General features: G+C 44.6%; 1 protein-coding gene across 2 annotated transcripts in view; it reads left to right on the forward strand.

Annotated features, from left to right (window-relative positions):
* Nucleotides 1-25,155, forward strand: part of NTN4 (netrin 4) — a 45,243-nt gene extending 20,088 nt beyond the window's left edge. For both annotated transcript variants that reach the window (XM_064655436.1, XM_064655437.1), the window contains exons 4-10: nt 9,890-10,016; nt 10,517-10,705; nt 16,848-17,064; nt 17,744-17,856; nt 19,006-19,074; nt 20,854-21,024; nt 23,434-25,155. In XM_064655436.1, the coding sequence (XP_064511506.1) occupies nt 9,890-10,016; nt 10,517-10,705; nt 16,848-17,064; nt 17,744-17,856; nt 19,006-19,074; nt 20,854-21,024; nt 23,434-23,570 (1,023 nt within the window). In that variant the 3' untranslated portion in view covers nt 23,571-25,155. The remainder of the gene's footprint in view (nt 1-9,889; nt 10,017-10,516; nt 10,706-16,847; nt 17,065-17,743; nt 17,857-19,005; nt 19,075-20,853; nt 21,025-23,433) is intronic.
* Nucleotides 25,156-26,048: the final 893 nt, after the last annotated feature.

A 26,048-nucleotide genomic window follows, 5' to 3' on the forward strand; every position in this document is an offset into this window, starting at 1 on the left:
AAAAAAATTAAATTGCTGACTCCCATCTTCCCCCAAATGCTAACTTGCAATAACACAATATCTAAAAGATAATAAATGCAAGGCATTTTGCTGACAAAGTAGGAGGAGAGCTTCTCTGAAGGTACTAGGCATCATGTGACTGCCATTGCTTTTGGAGGATCCTCAGATATTAGATTGGGTCCTGAACCAAGGGGACAGAGAGCTTGGTTTTGACTCTCACTCCCAGGCTTTCTATTGCACTTTGTAATACCTTTCTCTGGATGAACACCCTGTGTTCTGGTTTCAAGGGGACTTCATCCCAAGAGCTCTGAGCTCAAATGCCTTGGGACCCACCAAGACCTAAACCCCAGTCCGCCCATGTCCCAAGGAAGCAAGAGCCACTAACCCGTTGGGGAGGCGATGGGCACAGCAGCAGCTGACATATGCCTGTGGCATGGCATGCCTGCACCCAGCCAGTTCAGGGACACTTGCTACCCCCAGAACATCTTGTCCTTTTTGCCCATCTACATTGGCTCAGAAAACCCTGGATTTGCTGGCAGAGGAGCAGTAAGGAAAGCTGGGGCAGCCAAACATATTGTGCTGAATAATGTTAGAAAGGGAACAGATCATAAAAAAAAAAAAAAAGGCAGTTACTCAAGCTAAGGAGTCCAGCTCTTTGGGGAACTCTCATTTCACTTAAATTACTATCTCAGACATGAAGCCAACAGCATGTTTCCCTTCTAAGTGCTAGTCTTGCAACGTCTTGAGAATACACCAATTTGAAAGCATACAGCGCTGTGCTCAGGATTATTTTGGTGGGATACAATTGCATGGGAGCATGCCCTGGAGCACCAGTGAGAGTTGTAACAGAGCCTGCAGCCAAATAGGCTTCCAGTATGGCTATAGTGTATGGAAAGGATAGTGAGCAGGTAACAGGCAGTGCTGTGGGAAGGAAGTAAGTGCCAAAATCACACTGAAAACCAAAGCAAGAAATAGCAACAAGCCCCTGCGCTGGCCCCAAGGGGGAAATTCAACTCTGATTATAAATGTTTATGTGGCAGGAGTCCCAAAGATGATGTTTCTACAGTAAGGCTGACTCATTTACTGTGTCATACAGCTTATTCTGCATGTCCCATGAGATATGTGTTAGTGTAGGGGTGGCATAGCCCCATGGTTTGCAGGGAGGGTGAAGGAGTGGTAAGAGGTTTCCTCTCCCAATACCACTGTTTCCATCATAGGACTGAGGTAGTTTTGACTGAGCCTTGCCCATGCCAGGCTCCTGCTTGGCACGAGGTTACTGCTATTCGGGAACTGCAGTGGCAACCCACTCGTGCATACCAGGCTGCAGTTTGCCAGTGCATTGCTTCAGGACTGGAAGAGAAGATTATTTGCAAGATGATAGGAAGACGTGTGTGTGAATGAACAGAAAAGGGATGAAAGATTGTGGTGTTCGTGGCTGTTTAGCTGGGAGAAGTCAGAAAACTACTGAAAAAAGGTTAGGATTTCAGAGAGGGAGCATATTTGTACATTTCACCTGAAAAACTCAGGGAAAATATAATTCTGAAGCGTTATGGTCAGTCATTCAAGAGAGAGATGGGGACTTCAATCTAGTCTTTATGTAACTGTTTCTATCTGGGGTTTTAGCAGAACCTTCACTATAAAACCAAGGACAAACAAAAAAACCAAACCCAACAAAAGCTGGGAAGCACATTATTATTTCACAGTATGATTATAAAATCTGGTTCTGTTTTTATGCTTGTTTAGACCGGAGCACTCATGAAGAATATCCCCTAAGACAAAGAGTTAACATCAAAATTTAAGCAAGTTTAAAATCCTTTTAAAAATCCCCCGAGTTTTAAAAAAAATATATGTGTAAGTTTTCTTAACCCTCTACTTGGTCTCAGTGTACAGGCAAAATCCTAACTGCAGGCTTAGTTTCAGCCCCTGCTTGCCTAGTGGAAGACCCAGACATGATATATTTGTTTTTCTTTTGGGCTGCTCTGGGCAGTAAGTCACAGTGTCATGGCAGCACTGGGCATAGCTGCCAGGTCTTGGCCAGATCTTGTGAAGTAACCAGAAGCATTTCAGCCATCTCACCCAGAGAGAATCTGACAAAACAGCGTGAGGATGTGGGGATGCTGTGGGCTGCTGTTCAGTCAAGTTTGGTGTAGGGTCCTGACACAAGAGGCCAGAATGCTCCACTCAGCTTGGGACATTGGCCCAGCTTACTGCTGCAGGATTTCTCCCATTGGATGCATTTTTTTCTTGAGGTCTGGGCATCCATGAGTTGAGAAACTGACAGTTTTGAAGGTAAATATTGTGCATGGCTGAAGCGAGGCTAGAAGTCCACTTGCCCATGAGATAATACTGACCCGGGACATTGTTAGGGTAAGGAGTTGGGATGCAGACAGTGGCTTTATGGACAAAGAGGGCCTCCTTCCACTCCAGCAGAAGCAGCTCTAGCTCCATTCACTGGGGTAGGACTCCTTTGCAATCCGAGTCAAGTCAAAGCAAAGTTGGACTTTACAGAGTCCAAACGTTCACTGTGAGAATATTTCACATTAACCCAAACAGCAAAAAACAGTAGCCAAGAACTAATAAGAAAAGAGATTTGTTTCTCTGCCCTCACCACCACCCAGCTGCAAAACCCTCTGTGGTGCTCCTCTCCTGCTGGCAATTCCCCTGTTCACTCTTTCTCCTAAAAGAGAATGGAATTTATGTGGGAAAGCTCTGGTTTTGTTTGAGTATCAGGAATGCCATGTCAGCCTTTAGGTGAATTCTGCTCAAAATACAGGTGGGACTTCTGCTCTGCGGGAGGGTATATCTCCATGAGCTCCCCAGGAAGACTACAGAGAAGCCCTGGCTGCCTTCCAAGGATGGCAAGGGCTGCTCCTCATGAGTAGTATGATCCTGACTGTCCCTTGCTGTACACTTGTGTGCCACAGACAGCTGTCGGGTTGATACAGATATACTTTCTCTCTTTCCTACGTCTCCCAAATTTATTCTAAGGGTCACTACCCAAAACTCATCAGCAACAGCCCAATGCGTACCCAGAAAAAACTGTGCATGGACAAACAGACCGCATACCATACTTTGCAAAGCAGTTGATCAGTTTGTGAGCTACATTACATGGCAAACCACAAACATGAGTAGAGAAATGAATTCACACACATAGGAGATCCCTCCTGATCTTCAGTGGCCATGAGAAGTCTGTTTTTATCTCTGATCTGTGGTGCAGGATCTTCTCACCCTTTGCTTGTGCTCGTGGAGCCATTGCAGTGCCTGCTTGGCCCCTTACCTGCTAAAGCATCCCCATGGCCTGCTCACAACTGTAGCAAGTGTCATACAAAAGGAGATGCGAGTGTCGTGCAAGCCTGGAGATAAGTAGGATCTTGAAATTTAGGACTCCAAAATGGGGAAAGCAAACCAAGAGATACCTCACCTCGGCCGTGCAGTTCTGTCTCAAAGTGAGAGCTGGAGTTCATCCATCTCAGAGACTCCGTGGCCCTCCCTGATTGCAAAGTCCTGCCAACAGCTTAGTGGTTTTCACGGGTGGCATGAATTATCAGTCTTAAAGGGCTGTGTCATTGCTAGTGCAATGCTTTTACCTCCATGAGATCCACTATCAATTGATGACTTCATTATATCATTGATAATCCACTATTATTAACTGTACAATGTTTCCCACTCTGTCCTTCCTTTCCCCTCATCCATTACCTCTAGTGGAATGCTGTCTGCACATCTTTCACCTGCACTGAACTCAATGGGAACAAATGAAGCTGTCCAGTTTTCTTCATCCTCTTGTTCTCTTGTTTTCTCTGTGATAGTTTTAATAACATGATACAGCAGCCATCTTTTCTTGGAAGAAAGGAAATGGGGAACTAGAACTTAGAGATGAAGAAGCTTCAGTGGATTTAAAACATGTGCCCAAAGCATGGTTTGGTGTGGTGCCGAAACAGCACTGCTGAAATTACGCTTATATGCTTCTTTAGTAGTCCAAGGTGCTGTGTCAGTGTAAATCAAGGACTTTTCCAGGAACTGTGCTTTATTTTCTAGGCTGAACAGAGAGACCCATTTGGGAACCTGATCCGTAAATACATCTGAATTTGATTTCTGGCAGCTGCCCTACAGTTAGGCACCAAATCCCAGCTATGCTTCACCTAGTTTTAGGTATGCATTTGATGTACCCAAGTTAGCCAGCTGATCTCCCCAGGCTCCTTCTATAGTTTTGAAGGGGTGGGATGATAAAGTATGGTTGGGATCCTGGGAGGACTGAGGTACTGTGCTAAAGCACTTCTGTGTAGTCAGGCAGGGTGAATATTCCTCCCCCTTCCTGTGTGGTAGCCCAGTGGCTGTTATAAATTGTTATCGTGCTACTGACATCAAAAGATGCTCAAGGTCTTCTACAGCAACACTGACAGAAGCCTATTGTACAAGGAATTAAAAAAACCCCACCAGACAGCCCCCACACCCTGGACAACAGGCTTTGTATTCTTTCACAAGAACGAGGTAGGATATGAGAATTTTCTCATGCATAAATTTGGTTGTCTGGTGCTTTGGGAAAAGAATACCTCCCCATGTGCTGACAGCAGCCAGTAGGCATTGGTTCTAAAACTGGCACAGTGGTTGGAGCGCAACACAGTTTAAAAGATGTGGTTAGAAACTCAGTGTGAATGCTATGATTTTCCCTTAGGCTGATATCATGCCCATTTTCCAAGAAAGTGAAAAAAAATACAGTTTTATCAGTTCCAACAAAGAAATGCTCTTCAAAGCAGTTGCCCCTCCCAGCCATTTAGGCTATTTACGCTATCAGGTCTTTGGTTGATTTTGTTTTAGTGTGCATTTGTGTTGGATTCTATATAGTGAGTGAGTTCTTGCAATATGAATCAGTTCATAACAGGATATTGAAAGCATTTTCCCCTCAATGCAGCATTTCTTTGTCACTGCTCAACATTTTGGAACATGATAAATGCACGGAAAAGTAATCTATAGGATTTGACTAAAGAAAAAAACCCATGTATTTGCAATCTGAAAGGAAGCGCTAGAAGGTTATAATTCAGCAACAAAAGGCTCTGGAAGGAAGCATGCCCTAGCAACTGTCTTTGTATAGAGAAATCAGACACTCGTTTATCTTACAGAAGGCAACTTTTGTAACACTGTTTGCATTGTGCCCTCTAATGACTGACATTGCGACGGGGCTGTCAAGCTAAGAAGGGAAACAGTGTGAAAGTGAACTGGGATATAAAGACCCCGTGACAAAATGAAAAATGGTATAAGAAGGCTTTGCTGCTTAAATGAGTCAAGAGCCGTGTGAATGCTTAAAGGGATGAGACATACTGGGAATTGTGTTTGTGTACTTAGCAATGCTCCATAATGACCCTGGTGGGTACGCCTTACAGTTAACTAATAGTCAAGGTGAATGAAAAGGGAGGAAAAAATGTCCTCTTTTCCCTGTCAGTGCATAGGGATCACATTCTGCTTTCAGGAATGTGCTGAGATGCTGGAGAAATCCTGGAGGCCAAGTACATCATTTCCCCACTCTACCTTGAGTCCCAGAAGAGCTGCTGGGCTGGCTTCTTAGCTCCGTCTCCCAGCTGCTCTGTGGCATGACAGGGTGTTTACATGGCAGAGCAGTCTTGCAACTGGCCCTCCTACAGTTCTTACAGGCATTAATTTACTCACTGTAGACAACCTGTTGGCTGTTTTTCATCTGCCACCACTTCACATTTCCTTGTATTACCCCTTCTTGTCCTGTCTTTCTCCTATTTCCAGCTATCAGAGTATTTCTTTATAACTAAAAGAAATAATGTCTGCCTACGGGCTGCAACAAAGGGTTTGCTAATTTTCACCTTCTTTTGTTGCTTTCAACATGTAAAAATGTTTCTGTCATGCTGGAATTATGCAAAAGAAAAAAGATATTTTCTTCAATGGGATAAAGCTAGGATGGAGATTTTTTTTTTTTAAAGCAGAGCTCTTTTGGGGGGTAGTCATTATAATGCTATAATGTAAGAGAAAAAATACATCAGCCTGAGGCAAGGTTTTTGAAGCACCGGGGTCCAACTTTCATTAAACATCTACAAAAAAGGAATAGGGAAAAGAAGGCACTAACTAAATGGTTGCACTGAAAAACAAGCAGTTAAAGACCCTGTTTCCCTCCCCTCGCTGGTTTGACTGCCCATTTAGCTGTTCAGCTTGTTCGTTAGTGGGTCTGCATTCCATGCTCTGCCTGGCTGAGAGGGGTTGGGACCACTGTGAGACTTGGGGGGACCCTGGAGAGGCAAAGTTTTCTCAGTGTCAAGCCCATTTAAGTAGCACCACTATAAAGGCACAGCACCATTGGAATTGGAAACCCTACTGCCTTTTTCAAAGCTTACTCCCAAAGATTGGAGTCTGGGTAGCTGCATGTGGTACAGAAGCAGGATCAGCTGGGCCATTGCATCCAGTGCCTCTGTGTGTGTTCACCCAAACATGAATCCCACTGAGATGGGAGCAGTGAGCAGGGTTGCACAGGTTTGCAAAGCGTACATGGCAGGCTGGGCTACTGAACAGTCATGCTGGGCCATGCCCAGGCGAGCAAAGGGGGTGCAGGATCCACAGTGGGATCTGTGTTTGGGAGGGAGCAGCCGAGGAAGGCACTGACACATCTGGTTGCGATAAACCCTGAGGAAAAGAAACTGCAAAGGAGCACCCTTTTGATAAGGACTGGTAACATGTGGTTCCTCCTGACCCAGCTGCGCCAGCATCCACCGAGTCAGCTGGGGAGCCCAAGCCTTCAGGCCTCTGTGCTGGTCCTACAGTTGCCTTTACACGGACATGAGAATCATGCTATTAGGGTATTTTTTTAAGCTTTTCAGGAGATCATTTGTTTCCTTGAGCCGAGGTGCATCAGAGCTTTACAAGCAATCAATACCAGGAGCATCATGCCGTGCTCTGCTGCTATCTAAACACCAGCTGGCTTGATTTCCATCATCTCCAAATTGGCTCTTTTGCAGCTCTCCTTGCCACAGCATCTGAGAGCCCACAAGCCTTCCATTGCTGCAACAGCTTTTAAATTTTATAAAACCTTTTTCTTTAGAGTTCGCATACAGATTAATATTAATATGTTGGTGCACAGCTATTCAATGGCTTACATATTAGCTCTGCATGCCAAATTAATGGTGGCACAGCAGGTTCTTGGGATACCCATCCTCTTCTGTTTTATTTTCACCCACCTCCCTTTATTCCAGCAATGTGGCATGCTCTATTATACAGTACTTGGGCTTTCAGAAAATGTGAGCTCTTACTCTTTGGAACTGTGAATGTTCCTCAGCGGGGAATTTTGCATCTCTCTGTGCTGATGTCTTAGGATGCTTAACCTTTTGAGAGTTTCTTGGGTGCTGCTGAGTTTCAGATGAGTTTTTGGATTATTAATGCTGAGCAGCCTCTGGCTGATTGATTGGGTCCCACTGATTCTTTGTATGGTTTTGGCAAGGAGGAGGCTGCATTTGGGGGGTGAGGCTACAGGCTATGGGCTTTGGCAGGGGGAGCCGTAATTCCAAGTGTCCCAGTGTCTGAGAGATACCCCTGTTTGCAATTCTTCTCCCATGTCCTTCTCACTTTGTCATCATGATTTTCAAAGCCCCAAAGGGGACCATCTGGTTCTGGCCATGGCACCCTCCGACTCACTCAGGTCAGCTTTCCTTCCTGATCACATATGTCCTGGGTCTGATGGGGCCCTCTATCCTAATGGCTGGGACACTCCTTTGAGGAAGGATTTCTGAAGGGTTTCTCTGCCACAGATGTGGTTCAGGGTAGTACAACCTGTTTAGCCCTAACTACTCAATGGCCAAAGGGCTTGCAAGAAACTCCTACCAGAAGTGGCATCAAAGAGTTAGAACTCCATCAAAACCACCAGATGATGACCTTATGACCAATACAGGTTTAGCCATTTTCTGTTTGCATGCAGGTGTATGCTTTTAAATATGAATGAAGTAACATCAATCTGTGTGTAGAGCTTGCTTAAAAAATATGAGAGAGAGAAATTTATGGAAGAGTTGTAATTTAAGAAAGTGAGGCATCTTAGAGTTTGAAGAACATTTTGTAGGTGGTAGCAAAAATAAAAATATGAAAACACAAGACACACTTTGAGAACTAAATATTCCCCCCACAAATTTGTTGTTTCTTTTCTTTTTTTCTTCTCATTCTTTTCAAACATTAGCACAGATTTAGGCATATATAAATACAATAAGCCAGACAGTGAGACCAACAGATACCTGCAATGAGGCCAAATAGCATAGAAAACAATGTATTTTCACTTTAGCTTAGATGCTTGTGCATTCTGATTCCATCTGTATCTATCCATTGCTTACACAGCCCAGTTGTTGTTCTGTATTTTCCTTTGATGATCTAGACATTTTGATAAGGCAGGAATGAAAGGTTTTGCTATTTTCATTGCTGCTGAACAGTCTTTGAAGGACTTTCAAGGTACATTTTGAAATTTTGTCTGTACGGAGGGGTTACATCTGACCGCTGTGAGATACCAGCCGAAATCTATTCATTAAAAGTGAATAAATCAGAGAGTTATCATCAGCCAGGTGTGTGTGTGGTGCGTGTCTGTGTGTCTGTGTACCAACATAACAAGCAGGAGCCGTTTACAACATGTTCAAGGTCCTCTTCTGTTTTGTTTCCTGTTCAGGTTTTTCACAGGAACCTTTTTTGTGGCAATCCCAGCAGCAAGTCATGCAGTTAGGAACAGCACACTTGTAAAACTGCAAGTTAAATACTGTGGAAGGCAGAGTTTTCCAGTAGTAGTTAAAGCCTTGCCCAGCTCCACGCCGGATCACCAGGCACCTCAACTGCCCTCTGTTCCTCTCAATGCCAAAAGCAGATGGCAGCTGGTGTAGCTCCACTGGTTTTATGGCCAACATGTGGCATGAGCACAGGGCCATGCTAGCAGGGCAGACTGAGGCCTCTGGCTCATTGCTGAGCAGCAGGAGAAGCTGAACTGTATATTTAAAAGCAAAATGTCGAGCAGAGTAAAGCTGCAAGCACAGGCACACACCAAAATAGCTACAGTAGCTAGTTACCTGTCCTGCTCCATGGGAAAAGGCAGGGCCGTCAGCCTTGCCAGCAGAGCCATGCTGCTGCAGAGCTCCATTTCACTGCATCCAGGCACTGCTGAGCTGGTTGTGCCCTCTGGCTACATCCTGTTTTCTTTGCGTTTGCCAACAGGGTGAGTAATGCCAGCGACTGACAGGGCAGCTGGCACCAAGCGTGCTACGCTGGCCTTTCATCTCTAATTACCTCCTTACACTGGGCTGTCTAGCTGTTAAATTATCTGTCATGAACATGTCCGAGAAGAGTCAGTCATGGTCCTTGTGTTATACTTGGTTCTTCCTTTGTGGGGCAAAAATTCTGCCTAGGATGAGTAGATATTTATGTTTCAGGGGGTTGAATTTCTTTTTTCTTGTACTTATTTGTGTTGGTGATGGCTGGGCACACAGAGCTAGGTGCTGAGGTTGTGGGTGCTATTCCTGCAGTACTGCAAAGGTGTATTCATGTTTGGGAGGGAGAAAAAGAGAAAGGTTTTACAGTGTTTCCAAGGATGTTTTGAATCTTGGCTTTTTTTAATCTCTTCTGGAAATTCATGCTGCACCTGGAAACTTCTAAAGATCCTTTTAGATCCCAAAAAGAAAAAAAAAGTATGATTATACAATACCATGACATGCAGATCCACAAATACTAATCTAATTGAAAGTGTAACTGCAGAATATTTGTCCTTGGCTGCACTGGGCATCGAGGCAGACATTATGCTATCCCTCTTTCTCGTGTATGTGATAGCATCTAGCTGGCCTGTATGTGGGCATTGCTTGTGCCCTGGAAACTCTTTGGGCTTTTCTGTGGGTGATCCTTGCTCTCTTTTCTGTGCTAGGTCCATGGGAAATGCATGTGCAAGCACAACACAGCAGGGTCCCACTGCCAGCACTGTGCCCCGCTCTACAATGACCAGCCTTGGCAGGCTGCTGACGGCAAAACTGGAGCCCCCAAAGAGTGTCAGTGTAAGTAGCTGGTCAGGAACAGTGTCTCCAGAGCCTCTGCCAGAGCAAAATGCTTCCTCCATGTGTGCTTTTCTCGCATGTTTCCAAGAGGCAGCAGATACTGGGGTGGTGGGTAGGTGCTTGCAAAGCATCTCAGTGCGTGAAGAGCCAATGCCACGCTTCTGCCCAGCACCCACTGCGTGTTTGTGTGGCAGGAATGGCTCTCTTTGCAATGTTTTTGTCTCCCTGCACTGGCCTGACCATCTATGGCTGTCCTTGTACTGGGAAACCTGTACTGGAAATAAAAGAGTTAAAGAAAATACTTTTTCTTAAATGTCACTTCTAGAGGCTGGGAAGTGGGGATGAAAATTTAATGATACTCCATGCCTACGAGTGAATAACAGGTTCATAGGTCAAGTCCCCATTCCAAAACATGGCTTGGGCTTTTGTGTCTCTCTTCTACAAATCAATATCTTTCACTGCCTTAATGAGTCTTTCTATTCCCTTTGGCTTCATCTCAGCGTGCAAGTGTAACGGGCATGCCGACACTTGTCATTTTGACATGGATGCATGGCTGGCATCAGGCAATCGCAGCGGCGGTGTCTGTGACAACTGTCAGCACAACACAGAAGGGCAGCACTGCCAGCGCTGCAAGCTGGGCTTCTACCGGGACCTCAGGAAGCCCTTCTCTGCCCCAGATGCCTGCAAACGTAAGTCAGAAACCTTTTACTAGTGAAGTGCTTCTCAAGTGGGAAAGTGTCAAATGAAAGGTGAGATCTTCCTGCCCCTCCTTGGAGCAATCTTCTGGCTTCAGTGAAGGACAGAGAGCTCTTTGAATTCCCTTTGTGATGCTATTTGCAAAAGCAGTGGTGATATTTGCAGGGTGAAAGTCTGCAGATGCTGTTGACAAATCTGTCTTGATGATCTCTGTAGCTTGAGGGCAGAGGAAGAGAGGTGATTAATTTACTTTCTCCTATTGCTATTTTTGGAGAGCAAAAGCTGCATCATGTTTTCATGTTCACCTTGTTTGGTGATTGCTGCAACCTCAGAATCAGGCGCCTAAGCCAAGAGGGGTGCAGCTGACAAATAGCATTGCCCACCAGTTCGTGTTCGCAGCAGCAACAGGTGGGTATGGAGGGACAGACGGGAACAAGTAACTGATACTTCGGAAAGTGGGACACCAAGGCCACCAGACCAAAGGCAATGACTCAGCCACATGTGAAATTAAATATTTCCCAAACAAAAGCAGCAATCCAAAAGCCACAGGGACCACTGTGAGCATAGTGACTTACCATGGGGGACTCCGGATCCCCAAATCATGCCAATCACATTACACTGGTCAGCCAAATATGGAATGTAGACATGCTCTCTGAGCCTGCTGCCGCCCATTGGCTTCACCAAATTTCACCTCACTGACCCAAATCTGAAGGAGAACCTTCGTAAGTGACAGAAAAAAATCTGACACCCTGCCCATGTTATTTGAAGAGACACTGAGCACAACTCCTTCCTCCCAAGGAGAAGTACCTGCATTTAAATGAAGAGGAAATCCTTCTGTGGTGGGGAGCTGCACCCCAGGCTGGGAGGGTGTGTGCAGTTTCACCTTATTCTTCAATGTTGGGTGGGGAACAATTGCTTTTATCCCACTCCCTCACTGCATATCATCTTCATGAAATTCCCAGCAGCCCACCAGTCTGTCACAGAGGTCTTCCTCCTGTCTACCCTTCACTCATTGCAAGGAGGAGCAACAACAGCTGAACCACCTGTTTTACAACCCTAGTTCTCTTTAAGAAAACAGAATTGACCACAGTTCTCTATTACTTGTGTAAATAATTACTTCACTGCTGTAGTATGTAAACAATTTTTTTAACAGTGAATTTAATGACTTTTTAAAGTTCCTTTACCTACTTGTGTACATCAAAGTTCCAAGTCTCCTTCTCTGAAACATCAGATACTTTCCCTCCTTAATTATTTCCAGAAGTTAGGCAATTAACTTTGGTTTTGGAGTCTCATTAGCAGAAAAGCAGGTTTAAGTCTTGCATTTAGACCATAAGCAGAGGCTTGGTGGTTTTTTCTGACTCAGGGATTCATCCTTGCTGATGAAAAAAAGAACCAGTTGGATTAATTGACACCTGATAGATAATGCAAGACAGAAGACTGAAATTAATTCTATATGTGACTCTCAAGCTCTGAAACATGCTTTTACTGTGGTTCTGGTACCTTTGTTAGGGTTGTAATTCCTGATGGAATTATGTGCCAGCTCCCATGAAGGAAGAACACGCAGTTTTCCGAGGCCATTGAGGCCAAGTGAAGCTTTGGCACTGAGTTGAATATGGTGTTCTGGACACCTAAAAACACCACCCTTCACCTTGGAAGGGGTAGGAGTGGCCTCCTGTGTCATCTCATGCAGTCCATTGAGGAGATGGAGTTTCACGAGGGACTCATCGTAGGGTTTTCCAGGTGCCAGAATGCCCAGTTCAAAATCTGTGGCTGTTTGGAGGGTCAAAGAGAAAGTCAAATGGCACCTCCTGAGCTGGCCAGCACAGAGCCTCCTTCCTTACAAAGCCAGATGGAAACAAGAGGTCTTGAAACATATCACTGCAGAACAGCCACAGCTCACAGGGAAGGCTGCCAACAGTGTGTGTGTGTGTGTGTGTGCCTGTGCCTGTGTGCAAGTTAAACCGTCGCTAACGAAGTCAGGCATTAGATCACATCATTAGCTATATGTTAGCCAAATTCCAGGGTTCTTGATTAAAAAGTTTCTCCCAGTCTTTCTGGGCCAGAGGAAGTTATGGAGATTAGATGATTAATGAGTATTCTTGTTGACATATGCCAGTGCTTGGTTCTCTTGGCTTTCTGCATTAATCTCTGAGTCACTGGCCCATGGCATTCCACTTTCCACATTTAAAAAAAAAGAAAAAACACGTGTGCCCCCATTACCCTTTAATGCAACAATCCAACCTCTTTATGGATCACTAGGTATCACTTGAACTCTGGTATTTAAAAGCCAAAGATAATATACATTTGACAAAAACTGTAAGATACTCTTGAGTACAGTAAGAAAAAGTCTACATTTATTTACCTTCTGCATAAAATACATCTACTTTGTTGCACCATTTTTTTCCTGTATTTATGAATTACGGAGCATGAAGTACTAAAGTATCCGAGGAAGACAACTTTTCCAAGCACAAACTGGGTTCCACAAATGTAGGGATTATCTGAGTTCTTTCTTTTCAGAGAGCCTATTACTACAAACTCACACACAATTTCTCTCTGGGCTTTTCAAACCCTCACGGATGTACTCCTCCCTGAGACCCCTCCATCTCTTCACTTCTGGTCTCCTGCTGCTGGGAATTCTCCCTGCACCCAGGGACCCAGCATCTTGGGGGAGATGGCAGCTGCAGGGCCGTAGAAAATGACTAATGACTGTTAAATTAAATTATATAAGATCAATTACAGCCTATGCCTGGAATGTTTCCAAGGACCATGCCATGGTTTGCAATAACAAGAGACGTGCATGGAGCCCTATTATTCTTTCTGGGAAGGCCATGGCATTGCTTTGACTCAAGGCACCGTTATTGTTCAACCATTGAAAATTTAAAAATACCTAGGTCAAAGTAAATAAAGGAGTTGTTAAGCCATAATCTTTAAGGATACTTTAAAGATTCTTGTAGGCAAAGAGTGTATATAATATTTGCTCAGGAGAAGGTGTGTACCTGATAAAATGAGACATTCTGATGTTTAAAACACCAATCTGATGACTCTTTCCCCCCGCCATACCTATCAGTCCTTTTTTTTACATCCACATGAATTTTTAAGCCTCAGCTACAGTAGAATTGCAGACAATAAAATCAAATTTTATAATTGCCTAGTTTATTTTTGCTTTTCAGATGTAGGTTTTTCAGGGCAAATATTTGTCATTTTGAAAGGTTAGCTGGCAGCTGAAGAAACCACAACAGTATCACCAATCCAGGGTGGAGAAATCGAGCTTTGCTGGCATCTTACTCACTGGTTTTCCATCCCAGTCAGCACATGCCATGCCAGGACAGGCAGCTGTTAATTCATATGTGCATGGAAGTCACGTGCAAAATACTGCTATGTATACAGGGTGGTAAATCAGCATTTTTAGCAATTCTGCTTACAGATCAAAAAGCAAGCAAAAGATCAAGCTTGTGGAATGTTTCTTTTGGTCCAAGGCTGGTGCCCAGCCAGCCCTTCTCTCGTGAGAGCTCCCTTGGCTGTGGAAACCCCCAGCCTCCCTGGTGAGGTGGCCACAGCTCATGAGACAGGTACTGTCAGAAGCCTTGCACTGAGAGTCTTGCACTTTGCACCTGTGTATCCACCATGAAATGCCATTCAACACTGTCTGTAGCTGCTTTACCTGCTGCTCAGCTGCTCTTCTCACCTTCCTGGACATGGGTCTCCTACAATCTGTGCAGATTGTGTGGAAGGAGGAAAATGGGGTCTAAAACCAACACAGCACAGCTGCCCGTGAGGGAGCACTAGCTCCAGCTTCCAAACATCATATAATCAGTCCTGCAGTCTTTTTCTTCCTGCTCTTGCCATAGTATGGAAGCATTCCATCCTGGTTTCATGCATTTCTTTCAAATGGGATACAATGTGCTCTCATTTGAGCTTTAGAGTCTCATTTCTGTGCTCGGTGCGTAGTGATGGGCTTCACTTTATATCTGCATTGCCCAGCATGTTCCCACTGCGGCCCATCACAAACATTTACAATGTTGAAAATTTGCCACCCAACCATTCAGATTAATGCCATTTAGTGTCATCTTGGGCCTCCACCCAAGATGCAAGAGGAAAAAGCTTCAATTTGCTGGTCACCATTGGAAAGCAGATTGGCACCTTGGTGGATCATAGAGGAGCAGCCAGGAAGGATGGGGTCCATGGAGTGGGTATGCAGGCCTGTTAGAAATTACCAACCTTTACAACACATCTCTTTGTGGCTTTTATTAAAATTATAGCCAATACATTCTCATTTTTGGTTACCTTTTTACTTACCTGTGAGCTTACTGCTCTATTTTTCATAGCAGCCTTTGTAAATTTAATATTCTTCCTTCATCATGGTGTTGCTACCGATGTTAAATTTTCTATTAGGAAAAGAACTGTGTGAAAGAATTTTTTAAAACATAAAAAGCTCCAATCCCAATAGGGTTGTCTGTAAAACTCAGCTGAAACCCAAACGAAACAGGACCAAGTCTCTCACTGAGCAGTGGGTTTATCTCCCTGGCTACAGGAGAATAGAAGAGCCTTAAGTGCTTGATATTTCCCCTGAAGGGGCTGAGGAATGCCAGAAATACCCACCACATCTAGTAGGACAAGAGAGCATTTGGCTATATGTATCAGGTGTAAAACACTTCACAGACTTCAGGAGAAAGGTATGCAAGTCTCAGTGAGTGCTGTTGAAAACTATGCTATTAAAGGTACTGGAGTTCACTGCCTGCAGCTAGTTATGCAGTTTGCAGAGAGGCCTTCTAATCTTTTAATTTTATATAATTATATTTGTTTGGGAATGGAAAGAGTGGGGAAAATTTGGGGATTACTTTGGCAAAGATGTTGGAATAGTAGTCACCTCTAAGTTAACTGCCAATATTAATCTATCCTTTAATATTTTGAAACAATACTCCAGGTATGTCAGATTCCTGAAACCACAAAAATGTTGTCAGAGCAAAATTAAATATATGTGTGCAGCAATAAGTATTTTAAGAGAAAGAAAGGCTGTGTTGCCTGCAGTGGCTTTTCTGCTTTATTGTCTTTGCAGCTGCAAAATAAAAAGATTGGTATTAGGATTTAGTGAAAATTTTCCCTCCAGACGAAATTTTCTCAGGAAATACAGTTTTTATGTAAATGAAGTTTTGGGCAACAGTTTTTCGGCAGGGAATTTTTTGCCATAATGCACAAGACTCATCATACTATGGTCTCCTGGTCAGAGAGCCAAACCCTGAGGGAAGGAGAGCACAAGTCACCACATTGCCTGCTGGCCTGGCCAGATGGTCAGAGGTTTGGCTTATGCTTTTGATATCTGTATTTCTGGTCTTTGAAAATATTAATATCTTTGGGGGAAAGTAGTCTTGCAAAAGACATAAATTGCATTTATGCAAAAGAAAAATCCTAAGCAGCAGGCAAGGAAAACTTCACACCACCTGTTTTAGGGCATCCTAAACCCTGTGTGTCCCAGTACACTTCTAATGTATTGTTCTGCTGCAAGGGGCTGTGGGGGAGGAGGGAGAGCAACTGGCATTTCTGACATGCACCCTGCAAACCCATGTTCTGGAGTATATGCAAAAGCATATCTCTGAACTTTTAGTATCCTCATTCTTTTTTTCCAATGTTTTTAAATGATGGGTTTAAAAATCAGACAGAGACAGAGGGGTACTTTATGCTCAGCCTCCACTTTAATTAAAATGACTGTTCTGAGGGGGTTTTTTAACCTCCTGGATGCAAGACAGTTGTTATTACTTGAAAAAGCAATTACGCTCTGATTCATTTTTGCAATGAAGCACCCACAGCTGCTTAAATTTCACAGTGAGCCAGGCACATCCACGGGTAGTTGGCTGGACTAGAGTCCAGATGCTGTAAGGAAAGTAATAAAGGCCTGTTTGGCAAAACATAACATGACACCAGGGTAGGTTGATTAATTAAAATAGCTCTCAGAAGTTAAAATAATACAGATTCCAAAGTGAGACTCTGCGCAGGTTTGTATGGGTGAGGGGGAAAAAAAGCACAGAAACCCCACCAGTGTCCTTAGGCAGAGTGGTGGTTTGTCAGGCATCTCCTGTGCCTTTTCCTGCAGAGCTCGTGCACTCACAGATGCTCTGTCCCTCACGGTGTCCCCTGCAGCTTGTTCCTGTCACCCCCTGGGATCGGCTGTGCTTCCCCTGGGCCCCCGCACCTTCTGCGACCCCAGCACCGGTGACTGCCCCTGCAAGCCAGGTGTGGCGGGGCCCCGCTGTGACCACTGCCTCCCCGGCTACTGGGGCTTTGGAGCCTATGGCTGCCGCCCCTGTGACTGCGCCCGCAGCTGCGACCCCCACACCGGCGACTGCCACAGCAGCAGGTGAGTTGGAGGGTCTTGCCCCCCTCTCCCAGCCTCACCATACCTCCATGATCTTCCTTCCAGGGAAGGCACTATTTATGCATGGCCCACAGGCTGAAAAATATCCATTATGAAAAATATTTTGGGTTTGGTATGGTCAAGAACTGGGGATAGAATCACCTGGGTGCCTGGCACACCACGGCAGGGACCAGTGATGTTGGACTTTTTGCTCTCAATGGTGTTGTTAATGTATCGGGTGTTTTGCATAACCTTCACAGTTGTTTCTCTCCACAAGCAAAATATAGGTCTCAGCGATATCTGAGTTAGCGGACACCAAAGGCTTAATATTGTTGCTGTTGTAACTCAGCTTAGGTTGACTGGGTTGGACTTGGAGTCAAGTTCTGACTTTTAGAAGACAGCAGATTTTAATAATACCCCACACTCCAAATCTTATATGTTGCTTCTTTTTACCACATTGGGGATATTTATGGTATATAAATCCCTATAACATATTTTAAACCCAAAATGGATTCATAACCCACTTTGGCAACACTCAAACTGTTCACTTTCCAAAACTGCCTCTTGAGTTTAACATCATCGAGACATGCCGTCACACTGTGTGTGGAGGACGGGTTGGTAGTGGCCCTGCTTTCCGCTGGCTCCAGGAGGAAGGTTGACCGTCTCCCTTTCCCCTCAACAGCTCAGATGTGACCTGGCACAACGAAGCACCTCCTTTCCAGGCAGCGCTCAACGAGAGCGAGCCCACCTGGGGCTGGGAGGATGAGCAGGGCTTCTCAGCACTCCGACACTCCGGTAGGACTATAGTTTTGCATGTGTTTCACCTGCCCAATTCCTCTCACCATTCTTTTGCACTGGCATGTAGCTAGCACCCTGGCAGTTGCAGGAAGGGATGGACATCCGCCCACTAACATGTGAGGGAATGTCCTTGTGACCATCTCCTTCCCCTCCAAGAGCCAGAGGAGCCTTACAGCTCATCCCATCTGTGCGAGGACATGCAAACCCATGAGGCAGATGCTGCATGCCGAATGCCTGCACTTAGCATTGTTGGTAAGGCAAGAATTTGCAGTCCCAGCTCTGATTTTCAAGGCTGAATACCCTCAGTTTTTTACTTGACCATCATGTTTTAAAGGTATCTTTATATTCACTAGAACTATTACATGTTGGACAAACCAGCAACTTTATTTAAAGGGTGGGGTTTACTTTGCTGGCAGGTAATTAGGAAATTTCTAAATCGAAATTTATTTCCATGATACCCACAACAATTTTGGCATCAGTTGCAGCTTATGATGCAATTTGAAATGGTCTAGCATTTCAGCTTCAGCCGGGGAGGTTATTTACCTCCTGTGTCCCTAGCCTGCAGGAGGTGGGTGCTGTGTGAGGTTGGTGCAAGGCAGGTTGTCCCCACAGCACAGCATCAAGCTGTCCTGCCTTGCAATCACTGCATGCAAGCAGGCAAGCGTCATTTCCTCCATTTTCAGAGAGCGGCATGATAAAATCTCAAAGATACAATAATTGAGTTAATTGAGGGGAAAGCTCCATCATTTGTCTGGGCGACTTCATTTTAAACGTAAATAAGTATATCATGTTATTCTTTGTTCTAAGATCACGGAAGTCATTAATCTGCCTTAACCTCTGCAACATTTCCTTTTAAAATTTTGTCTGGTACATTACGGTGTGGAAAATACCGCGTGTTATTTGCATCCCCAGGCAAAATAATAAGGCCTTTGTTTCCCTTCTCTTCTAATTGTAAACAAGGAATAATTGTCCCTGGACTAAGACTGTATATTCACTCGGGATCTGAAAATAGTTGCGAATTGCTTTTTTTTTGCATGGGGCTTGTGGGCCACTTGAAAAACCTCTGACAAGTCCTGGGCCCTGCTTGTGAATGCTCCTGTCTTTTAAGTACAATCCACAGCCATTTGCTTTCTTGTCTTTCCTCAGGTAAATGCGAATGTAAAGAGCAAGTTTTAGGGGATCCCAAGGTCTTCTGTGGGATGAAGTACACCTATGGTGAGTTGCGGGTGAGGGGGCTGTAAAGAGAAGTGCTGCAAGGCAGTGCAAGAGTGCATGTAAAGCATGAGAGATGCCACTGCATGAACTGCTCCATCCTGGCAAACCCAAGGGCTACTTAGTCTAAGGGCATGTCTTTGACCTTTCCAAAATATATAGACATCATGGTGCCAAGTCAAGATGGGCGAAGCATCTTGCTCTGTTCCCCATCTCTCTTGCTACCGAAATACCCTTGTACCAAAATCATGTGAGGACAAGAGCCAGAATTGTCCCTGGGAGATTGTCTGGGTCCAAGACAGACTATAAAGCATTGTTACCAAAAACAGATCACTGAAACACTGTCTGTAGACCAGGTGCCTCAATCATAGTCTAGAAATCACCATGTCTGAATGACACCAAATGTAAGGAGGGATGGTTATCACCACAGAAGGCACTACATGGAGAAAACAATTCAGGCAGCCACCGAGAACTTCCCTCTGTCAACAAAGTTCAGCTATTGCAATGGAGTAATCTATGTCATCTGTGTGTCTCTTGGATTCAAATGAACGAGAGGAGGAACTTTGTTTCCCAAGACCTCTCTGGTATGTGCCAGCGAACCGTCTCCTTCATACCGTAGCAGAGCAAGGAATGCTCTGTGCAGCACTCCATTCCTTCAGTATTGTAGGGGTCTCTCGCACCTGTTTTATCTCATACCGAAGTTGAAAATGCACAGAGATAACCCATACCTCTGCAGGCTGCAGAGCAACTGACAAAGGGGAGTTCAAGGGGCTGCCAGTTGTTGAAATATTGCCCTGGCTTAGTGATATTAGGAGAAAATCTGATTCTGCTTTACTTTGCTTCCTGGCCACAATAATGACTGTGTTTAGTCTTGCAAAAGATACAAAATAAAAAAAAAGGCACAAAACCCCTAAGTTCATAAATCACACCTAAAGTGCACTCAGGATTCCCTCCCTTTCATCACTCAACATGCATAGGTGTCAGCTAAACTGGAGAGACAGATGAAATACAGGGCCAATCACGAGCTCCAGGAGGCCATTCTGTGAGAGGTTGCCCTGAGCTTCCTAATGTGTGGTGCTGAATAAAGCACCACCATATGGGGATGTCTTCCAGTGTTGGCATCAGCACGGTCAGGTGGAGGAACTGAGCCCTGCACCTCCACCACATGGGCTCAGCAGTAGAATGCCACATGGTGGGAGTGTGCCTGTGGGTATCTGTGAGCTCAAGGTACTCCATGTTTTACCCCAGTCTCCACCAACATCTCGTTCTCCTCCACTGTATTTGGATTTGGCAGTTCTGCAAAGTGGGAAGACCGGCACCAGAGTGGAATGACAGCAGGTCCTCACACCCCTGCCTGATGCCTTGGCTGCTCAGGCCAAGGCCAGCAAAGCCTCCAGGTCCATCCCTAAATCCAGCTGATTTCCGAAAGTGCTAAGAAACCCAAAGTTTTTGCTGAGCTCAGGGAGGAAATGGGACCTTCACAAGCTTTGAAAATCAGGTCATTGTACCTCTCCTGCTGCCCATGTGGCAGGTCCGCGGGCCATGGCCAAACCAACTGTCAGCATTTCTGCCCTTGGGTATGAGGCTGTATGTGTTCTGTTGGAAGGTTAACTGATCTCAGGCTCCCCAGCAAAGAGTACTGGGCTAACTCCGTTGTAATGAAGCAATTGTCCTCACTGCTTCACCCAGACACCTGCATTAGACCAGGAAAAAAGAAAAAAAAAAAAGAGGGAGCACTGTAAATAATTTGTATATACCTGTTTTGAATTCCTGACTTTCCAGTGATCAAAACAAAGATCTTGTCAGCTCATGACAAAGGCTCCCATGCAGAAGTTAATGTGAAGATCAAGAAAGTCTTGAAATCTACAAAGCTGAAGATCCTCCGGGGCAAGAGGACACTCTACCCTGAATCATGGACTAACAGAGGCTGCACTTGTCCCATCCTCAATCCCGGTAGGTTTTACTCCCTGAGCAGTACATCTCCACCACATTTACACAAATTTCATTCCCACACCAAACATGCAGGGCAGCCCTATGCCTAACATCCAGCTTTGCCACTCCACTAACTTTAGAGGAGCTTCACTGATTTTCCCCAACAGATGAAAAGACAGCAGTAATCACAGAATCAATTAAGATCTCTTAGACAGCAGGAGAAGGGTGGATATGCAACTGTCTTTAGGGATAATTCAGGTGTATGACACATCAGGTGTTACTCCCTTGTTACTCTCTTGACAGCTGTCATGATTTACACTGCAAAGCTTGGTATTGTATTGAAATGCAGCTGCTGGTCCTGTGAGTATAAATTAATCTCAGCCTTCACATTGAAAAGAAGCCGTGAAGTTCAGTGCTAATAGGAAACTTGAAAACATAAATTGAGTGCATCTTTAAGATTCAATAATTTCAAAGGGGGGGAAAAGATCTCAGGTATTTTTTTTAAAACTCGGTATTTTCTTTAGCTACCACAGTAATTTCTGAGTGGTTGGCAATGCAATATTAGCAGATTTAACCCTCTATCAGAGTAAGAGCTTATGACCTCCAGATGAATAAACCAACAATAGCTGGATGAAAAGTCAAGCTGATATTAAACAATTCTCTGACATATAACTATAGTGGAAATCACATCTCCCAAAAACATAAAGGAGACCAAAGATAAACATAAAAGTAAGACAGATGTGGTTTTATTTCTTCGTGGGCTGTTTTCAGATGATAAACATGCTTAAGTTCCTACAAGGTGAGTCTCTTCACCACCCTTGCACACCTTTCCCTCCACACACACCCATAGAGGCAGATTGGACTTCTGTGGGGACACTGAGCTGAAAGGTTTAAAGGTCTCAGCTGTTTGCAAGGGAAAAGGAGACCTTCCCCTCCTTGGCTCTACCAAGCACAGACACAGGTAGGCAGAGAGTTGCCTGCCATTTGACTCATTTTAATTTTACTCTTCTGTAGCACTGGATTGCAAATCTAGAAAGCCCTACAACAGTCAGCAACCGTGGCAATATTTGCTTGCTCTCTGACTGTGAATACCGCATTTCTCTCTCATGGGAGGTAAATTTAGGATCCCTTGAAAAGTGATGTCTTATAAAAGCTAGATTGACATGGCCAAAACTAATGTCTTGCAAAGGGTGATGCTGCCATACACATATCCTGTGTTTACTTGGCAGAAGAGAGGATGTGTGTGCCCAAAAACTCAGATGAAGTAGATAACAAATTGTACTGAATTAAAGCAAAACATCCTTGATTTTTAACTAGGAGTTAAAAGTCTTTATTCTGAACTGCAGAATGAAAACTCAAGAAAACACGAGCAGACTCCCTGCCAGGATGGAGCAGGATGACTGAGAGCACATGGGGAGACTCATCTCCCCATGCTAGTTCCTACTGCCACATTGTGCTCCCTAGACTGGGGTAAGAAGGATTTGGTACAGAAGAAGTCTGATGCTGGCTGCACCCTAAGTGTACTGCAGCAGAATGCTGACCCTGGCAGGGAGCTTCTCCTACCATGGAAGGGATTATCCTCCTTGTTATCCCCATTTATGCCACATTTGCGGCTCATTAGGCTGTTTGGATATGTAGCAGTGTTTATTTAACTAATTTAAGTCAAAGTCTTTGCTCTGTCCCTCTGCTTAGCAGTTATTACCTGACTCCAAGTGCTCTATGAGTCATGCCCTGAAAGTTAAGCGCAGACCTGGATGCCTGGGGCGAGCAGCAGGGCACTGTTGGGACACACTCCAGCCCTTTCTGGCTGCTTCTGGACACCACATAAGGCTTCATCAGACCCTCCTGTCATATCTCTAAAACATCTAGCAGAAGCAGAAATTAGCAGGTCTTTTCAGCGTGACTGCCACCCCTTCAGGCTCTTCTAGGGTGCTCGTGCCAGCAAATTTAGTGTTACCTCTCATTGGGGTCTGGTGTGCCTTTGCCTCCAAGGGACCACTGGCCACTTTGAGCAAGACACCAGGCACTGGGCCATCCTGCACTGTTCCATTACTGGAATTTGCTGAACTTACCAATTTCCAGGCCCAGGTGTATCCAGGGAGATGTGAGGCTGCCAATGAAGGTAATAGCAGTTCCCAAAAAAGGTGTAAAAATTTGTAGTACAGCCCCCAGAGTTCAGTTTCCATTTAGAAGCTAACAAAGTCGCACTTTGGATACTGCATCTCACTGACAGATAGCCACAAGGGTCATTTTTCCATAGTTACTGATAGAGCTATAGATATACAGATATATATGAGAAACAATATGTATATACATTTCTTTGTATAAGTGCTTTTTTACATGGGACTAGATATCCAGGCTGACTTTGCAGTTCAATAGGCCTCTTAAGCATAGTACTGTGCAGTCCTTGACAGCTTTGCTGCTTTGCAGGCTTGGAGTATCTCGTGGCAGGACATGAGGACGTCCGAACAGGCAGACTCATCGTCAACATGAAAAGTTTTGTCCATCAGTGGAAGTCGGCTCTTGGAAGAAAGGTCTTGGAGATTTTGAAAAGAGACTGCAACTAGATGTGTGCAACAGTCTAGGGCATTTCTTTATGCACAAAATGCAACACCCTTCACAGAGAGAAGACCTCTAGGATGAAAACTGGAATGTAAGAAAATAGTGCCAAAATGTGTAGTGAGGCATTCAGAGTTGTAGGCGCTGTCTAATTTAACCCTTTCTAGCAATGTTCATTCACTTGCCTGTAGCTTCCTTGTCAGGGGCTCACCTGAGCCCAGCTCATCATTATGTTGAGAGAAATGGAAGGGCAGATGCTTGTCTTGCTCCAATGCAATGTTGGAGTAACTCCTATGAAGCCACTGATCACCCAAGACTAAATTGCCACCCTGGAAGAGCTACAGATGAGAAGTAAAACACCACTTTCAGTGCCCACCAGTGTGGATCTTGAGTGACTTCCAGAGGCTCCCAAAGAATGCTGTGGGGAAGGCGATGGCCACAGCGGCAGACAGGCGCTGGCAGCAGCATGGCAATGATGACCACTCTTTAGAAACACCCCCTTACAGGTTAGGACATGGCACTCTTCAAAGAGCATTGGATGCCACTTGCTTTTGACCTCTTCGCCCTGCTGAAGATTTCAGGGGCTAGATTTTCTGCTGATGCTGTTGAGGACGGAGTTGCTGCACTGGATTGAATCCCTCTGCCTTGGCACAAGTGTGACGTAGGGCAGAGGCCAGCTCTCGGCCCACTGCCTGGCTGCAGAGAAGAGCCAGCTCCAGAGGGTGCAGCATCTCTGAGCTTTTGTCCTTGAAGTGTTAAAAAATGAACCTAGCCCTAGTGTAAATATTTCATTGTATAAAGCACTTTACTACCTGCCACTTCACAGTGCGGGAAGTCTAATTGTATTGGGGAAAGAAGAGTTTGAAGGTAGCATGTGAAAAAGTCCCTGAAACAGAAGCACTCCTGAAGACCCCTCTCAGTTGGATGGTGGTATAAAGGGAACGGCCAGCATGGCACTGGCCACTCAGAATATCTGAGGATGCAATCTGAAAGATAAAGTATTTGCACTGAAGTCCCAGCTTCAGACCAGCACTTGGACCCTGTGGGCAGGACTCCAGCAAGACTTTGTAAACAGTGTGAGAAGAAGAGACTTTGAGATAAAAATGCAATTGCCAGAGGAGTAAAACTCTTATTGCAGGCAAAGGATTGGATGCAGAGAATGGAAAGGACTTGCATTCACATATCACAACCCAGCGATTCATGGTGGGCCTGGATTTTATTTTATTTTTATGTTAGTATTTAAAACTGAACATTTTATTTGTTTTCTTCTGTGTTATTGTTTGCAATATATATGGCCATTATACTTCCTCATTAACACCAGTATGAAATATAGCACAGTTTACTGCAGTTTTCAGCACTAAAATATATCCTTTCTGTAAAGCATCTTTAAATCACATTGCAAAGTGTATTTTGTTCATGAGTGTGAGGGGAAAGAAAAGGAAGACATACAACACCAGAAAAGTCACAAGTCTACCAATCTACTTTATGTGTGTATTTTTCTTTCAAGGTCCTGTGGACTCACAAAAAAAATGATACTATTTTCTTAATTTGTTTTTATATCTCATGTATGTAATAAATATAAAATGATTTAAATATCTTCTCCTGTTACTGCTTATGCCACTGGCAGTGAGGTCTTCATGCTTGTACTAAAGAGCACAACAGAGATAGGACTGTGTGAGGAAAAGTCACTGTGGGGGATATTTTCCTCTCTGGAGGTGGGTAATAATCAGAATGTGGTAAAAAGCCAAGCAGCATGAATGGCTCACAAAAATCCTATTTCACCTCTTATTTTGGGATATTTATAAGCTCTTCTCATAAGGCCAGATCCTTGCCTCACACAGGCTTGATGGCTGAGCTGCAGAGCAGATACTTAAAAAAAGCAAGTCGAGGATGGCAGAAATAAAGCTTGCTCCCTTATATTTGAAACATTTGAAACTATAAAGGGAAAACAAAAGGCTGTGGGAAACAAGTGCTATGGCAAAAGGTCTATAAAAATATTTCAGAGTGAAGTCAAGCATCAGAAATTAGTGGCCAGGGGGTCAAGACGTAATCTGCAGCGTGGGCAGCAACCCCCCATGTGGGTGGTTAATCAGTGACTGCCAGGGCACCCCGCTGTGGCAGCACCCATCTCCCTGGTGGAAGAGAGAGCAAGGAAAGGCTCCTCCTATGGTGGCATTTGGAGACTAAGAGCATCCAATATCTCTTTTGATTTGAAACTGGGGGTTTACCTGCTTGACATATTTTTAGCTTCATTTTATTGCTATTAAAAATACATTTGCAATGGCTAGTTAATTAATGTGACTTTGTGAAAGCTGGAGGGTGTGAGCCCTCAGTTCCAGCCAGCTTGGGCACATAGGAAACCAGGAAACCAGGATGGCTCCGGGAGCTGATGCTGCTTATGGCACCTTGTTTGACTCCTGTCTTAGCCTTGGAGCTGGGCACTGATGGTTTTATGGAGGAAAGGGGTTAGCTTCCATAGGCAAATC

Source organism: Pseudopipra pipra, chromosome 5 (assembly GCF_036250125.1).
Source record: "Pseudopipra pipra isolate bDixPip1 chromosome 5, bDixPip1.hap1, whole genome shotgun sequence".
Lineage (NCBI taxonomy): Eukaryota > Metazoa > Chordata > Aves > Passeriformes > Pipridae > Pseudopipra > Pseudopipra pipra.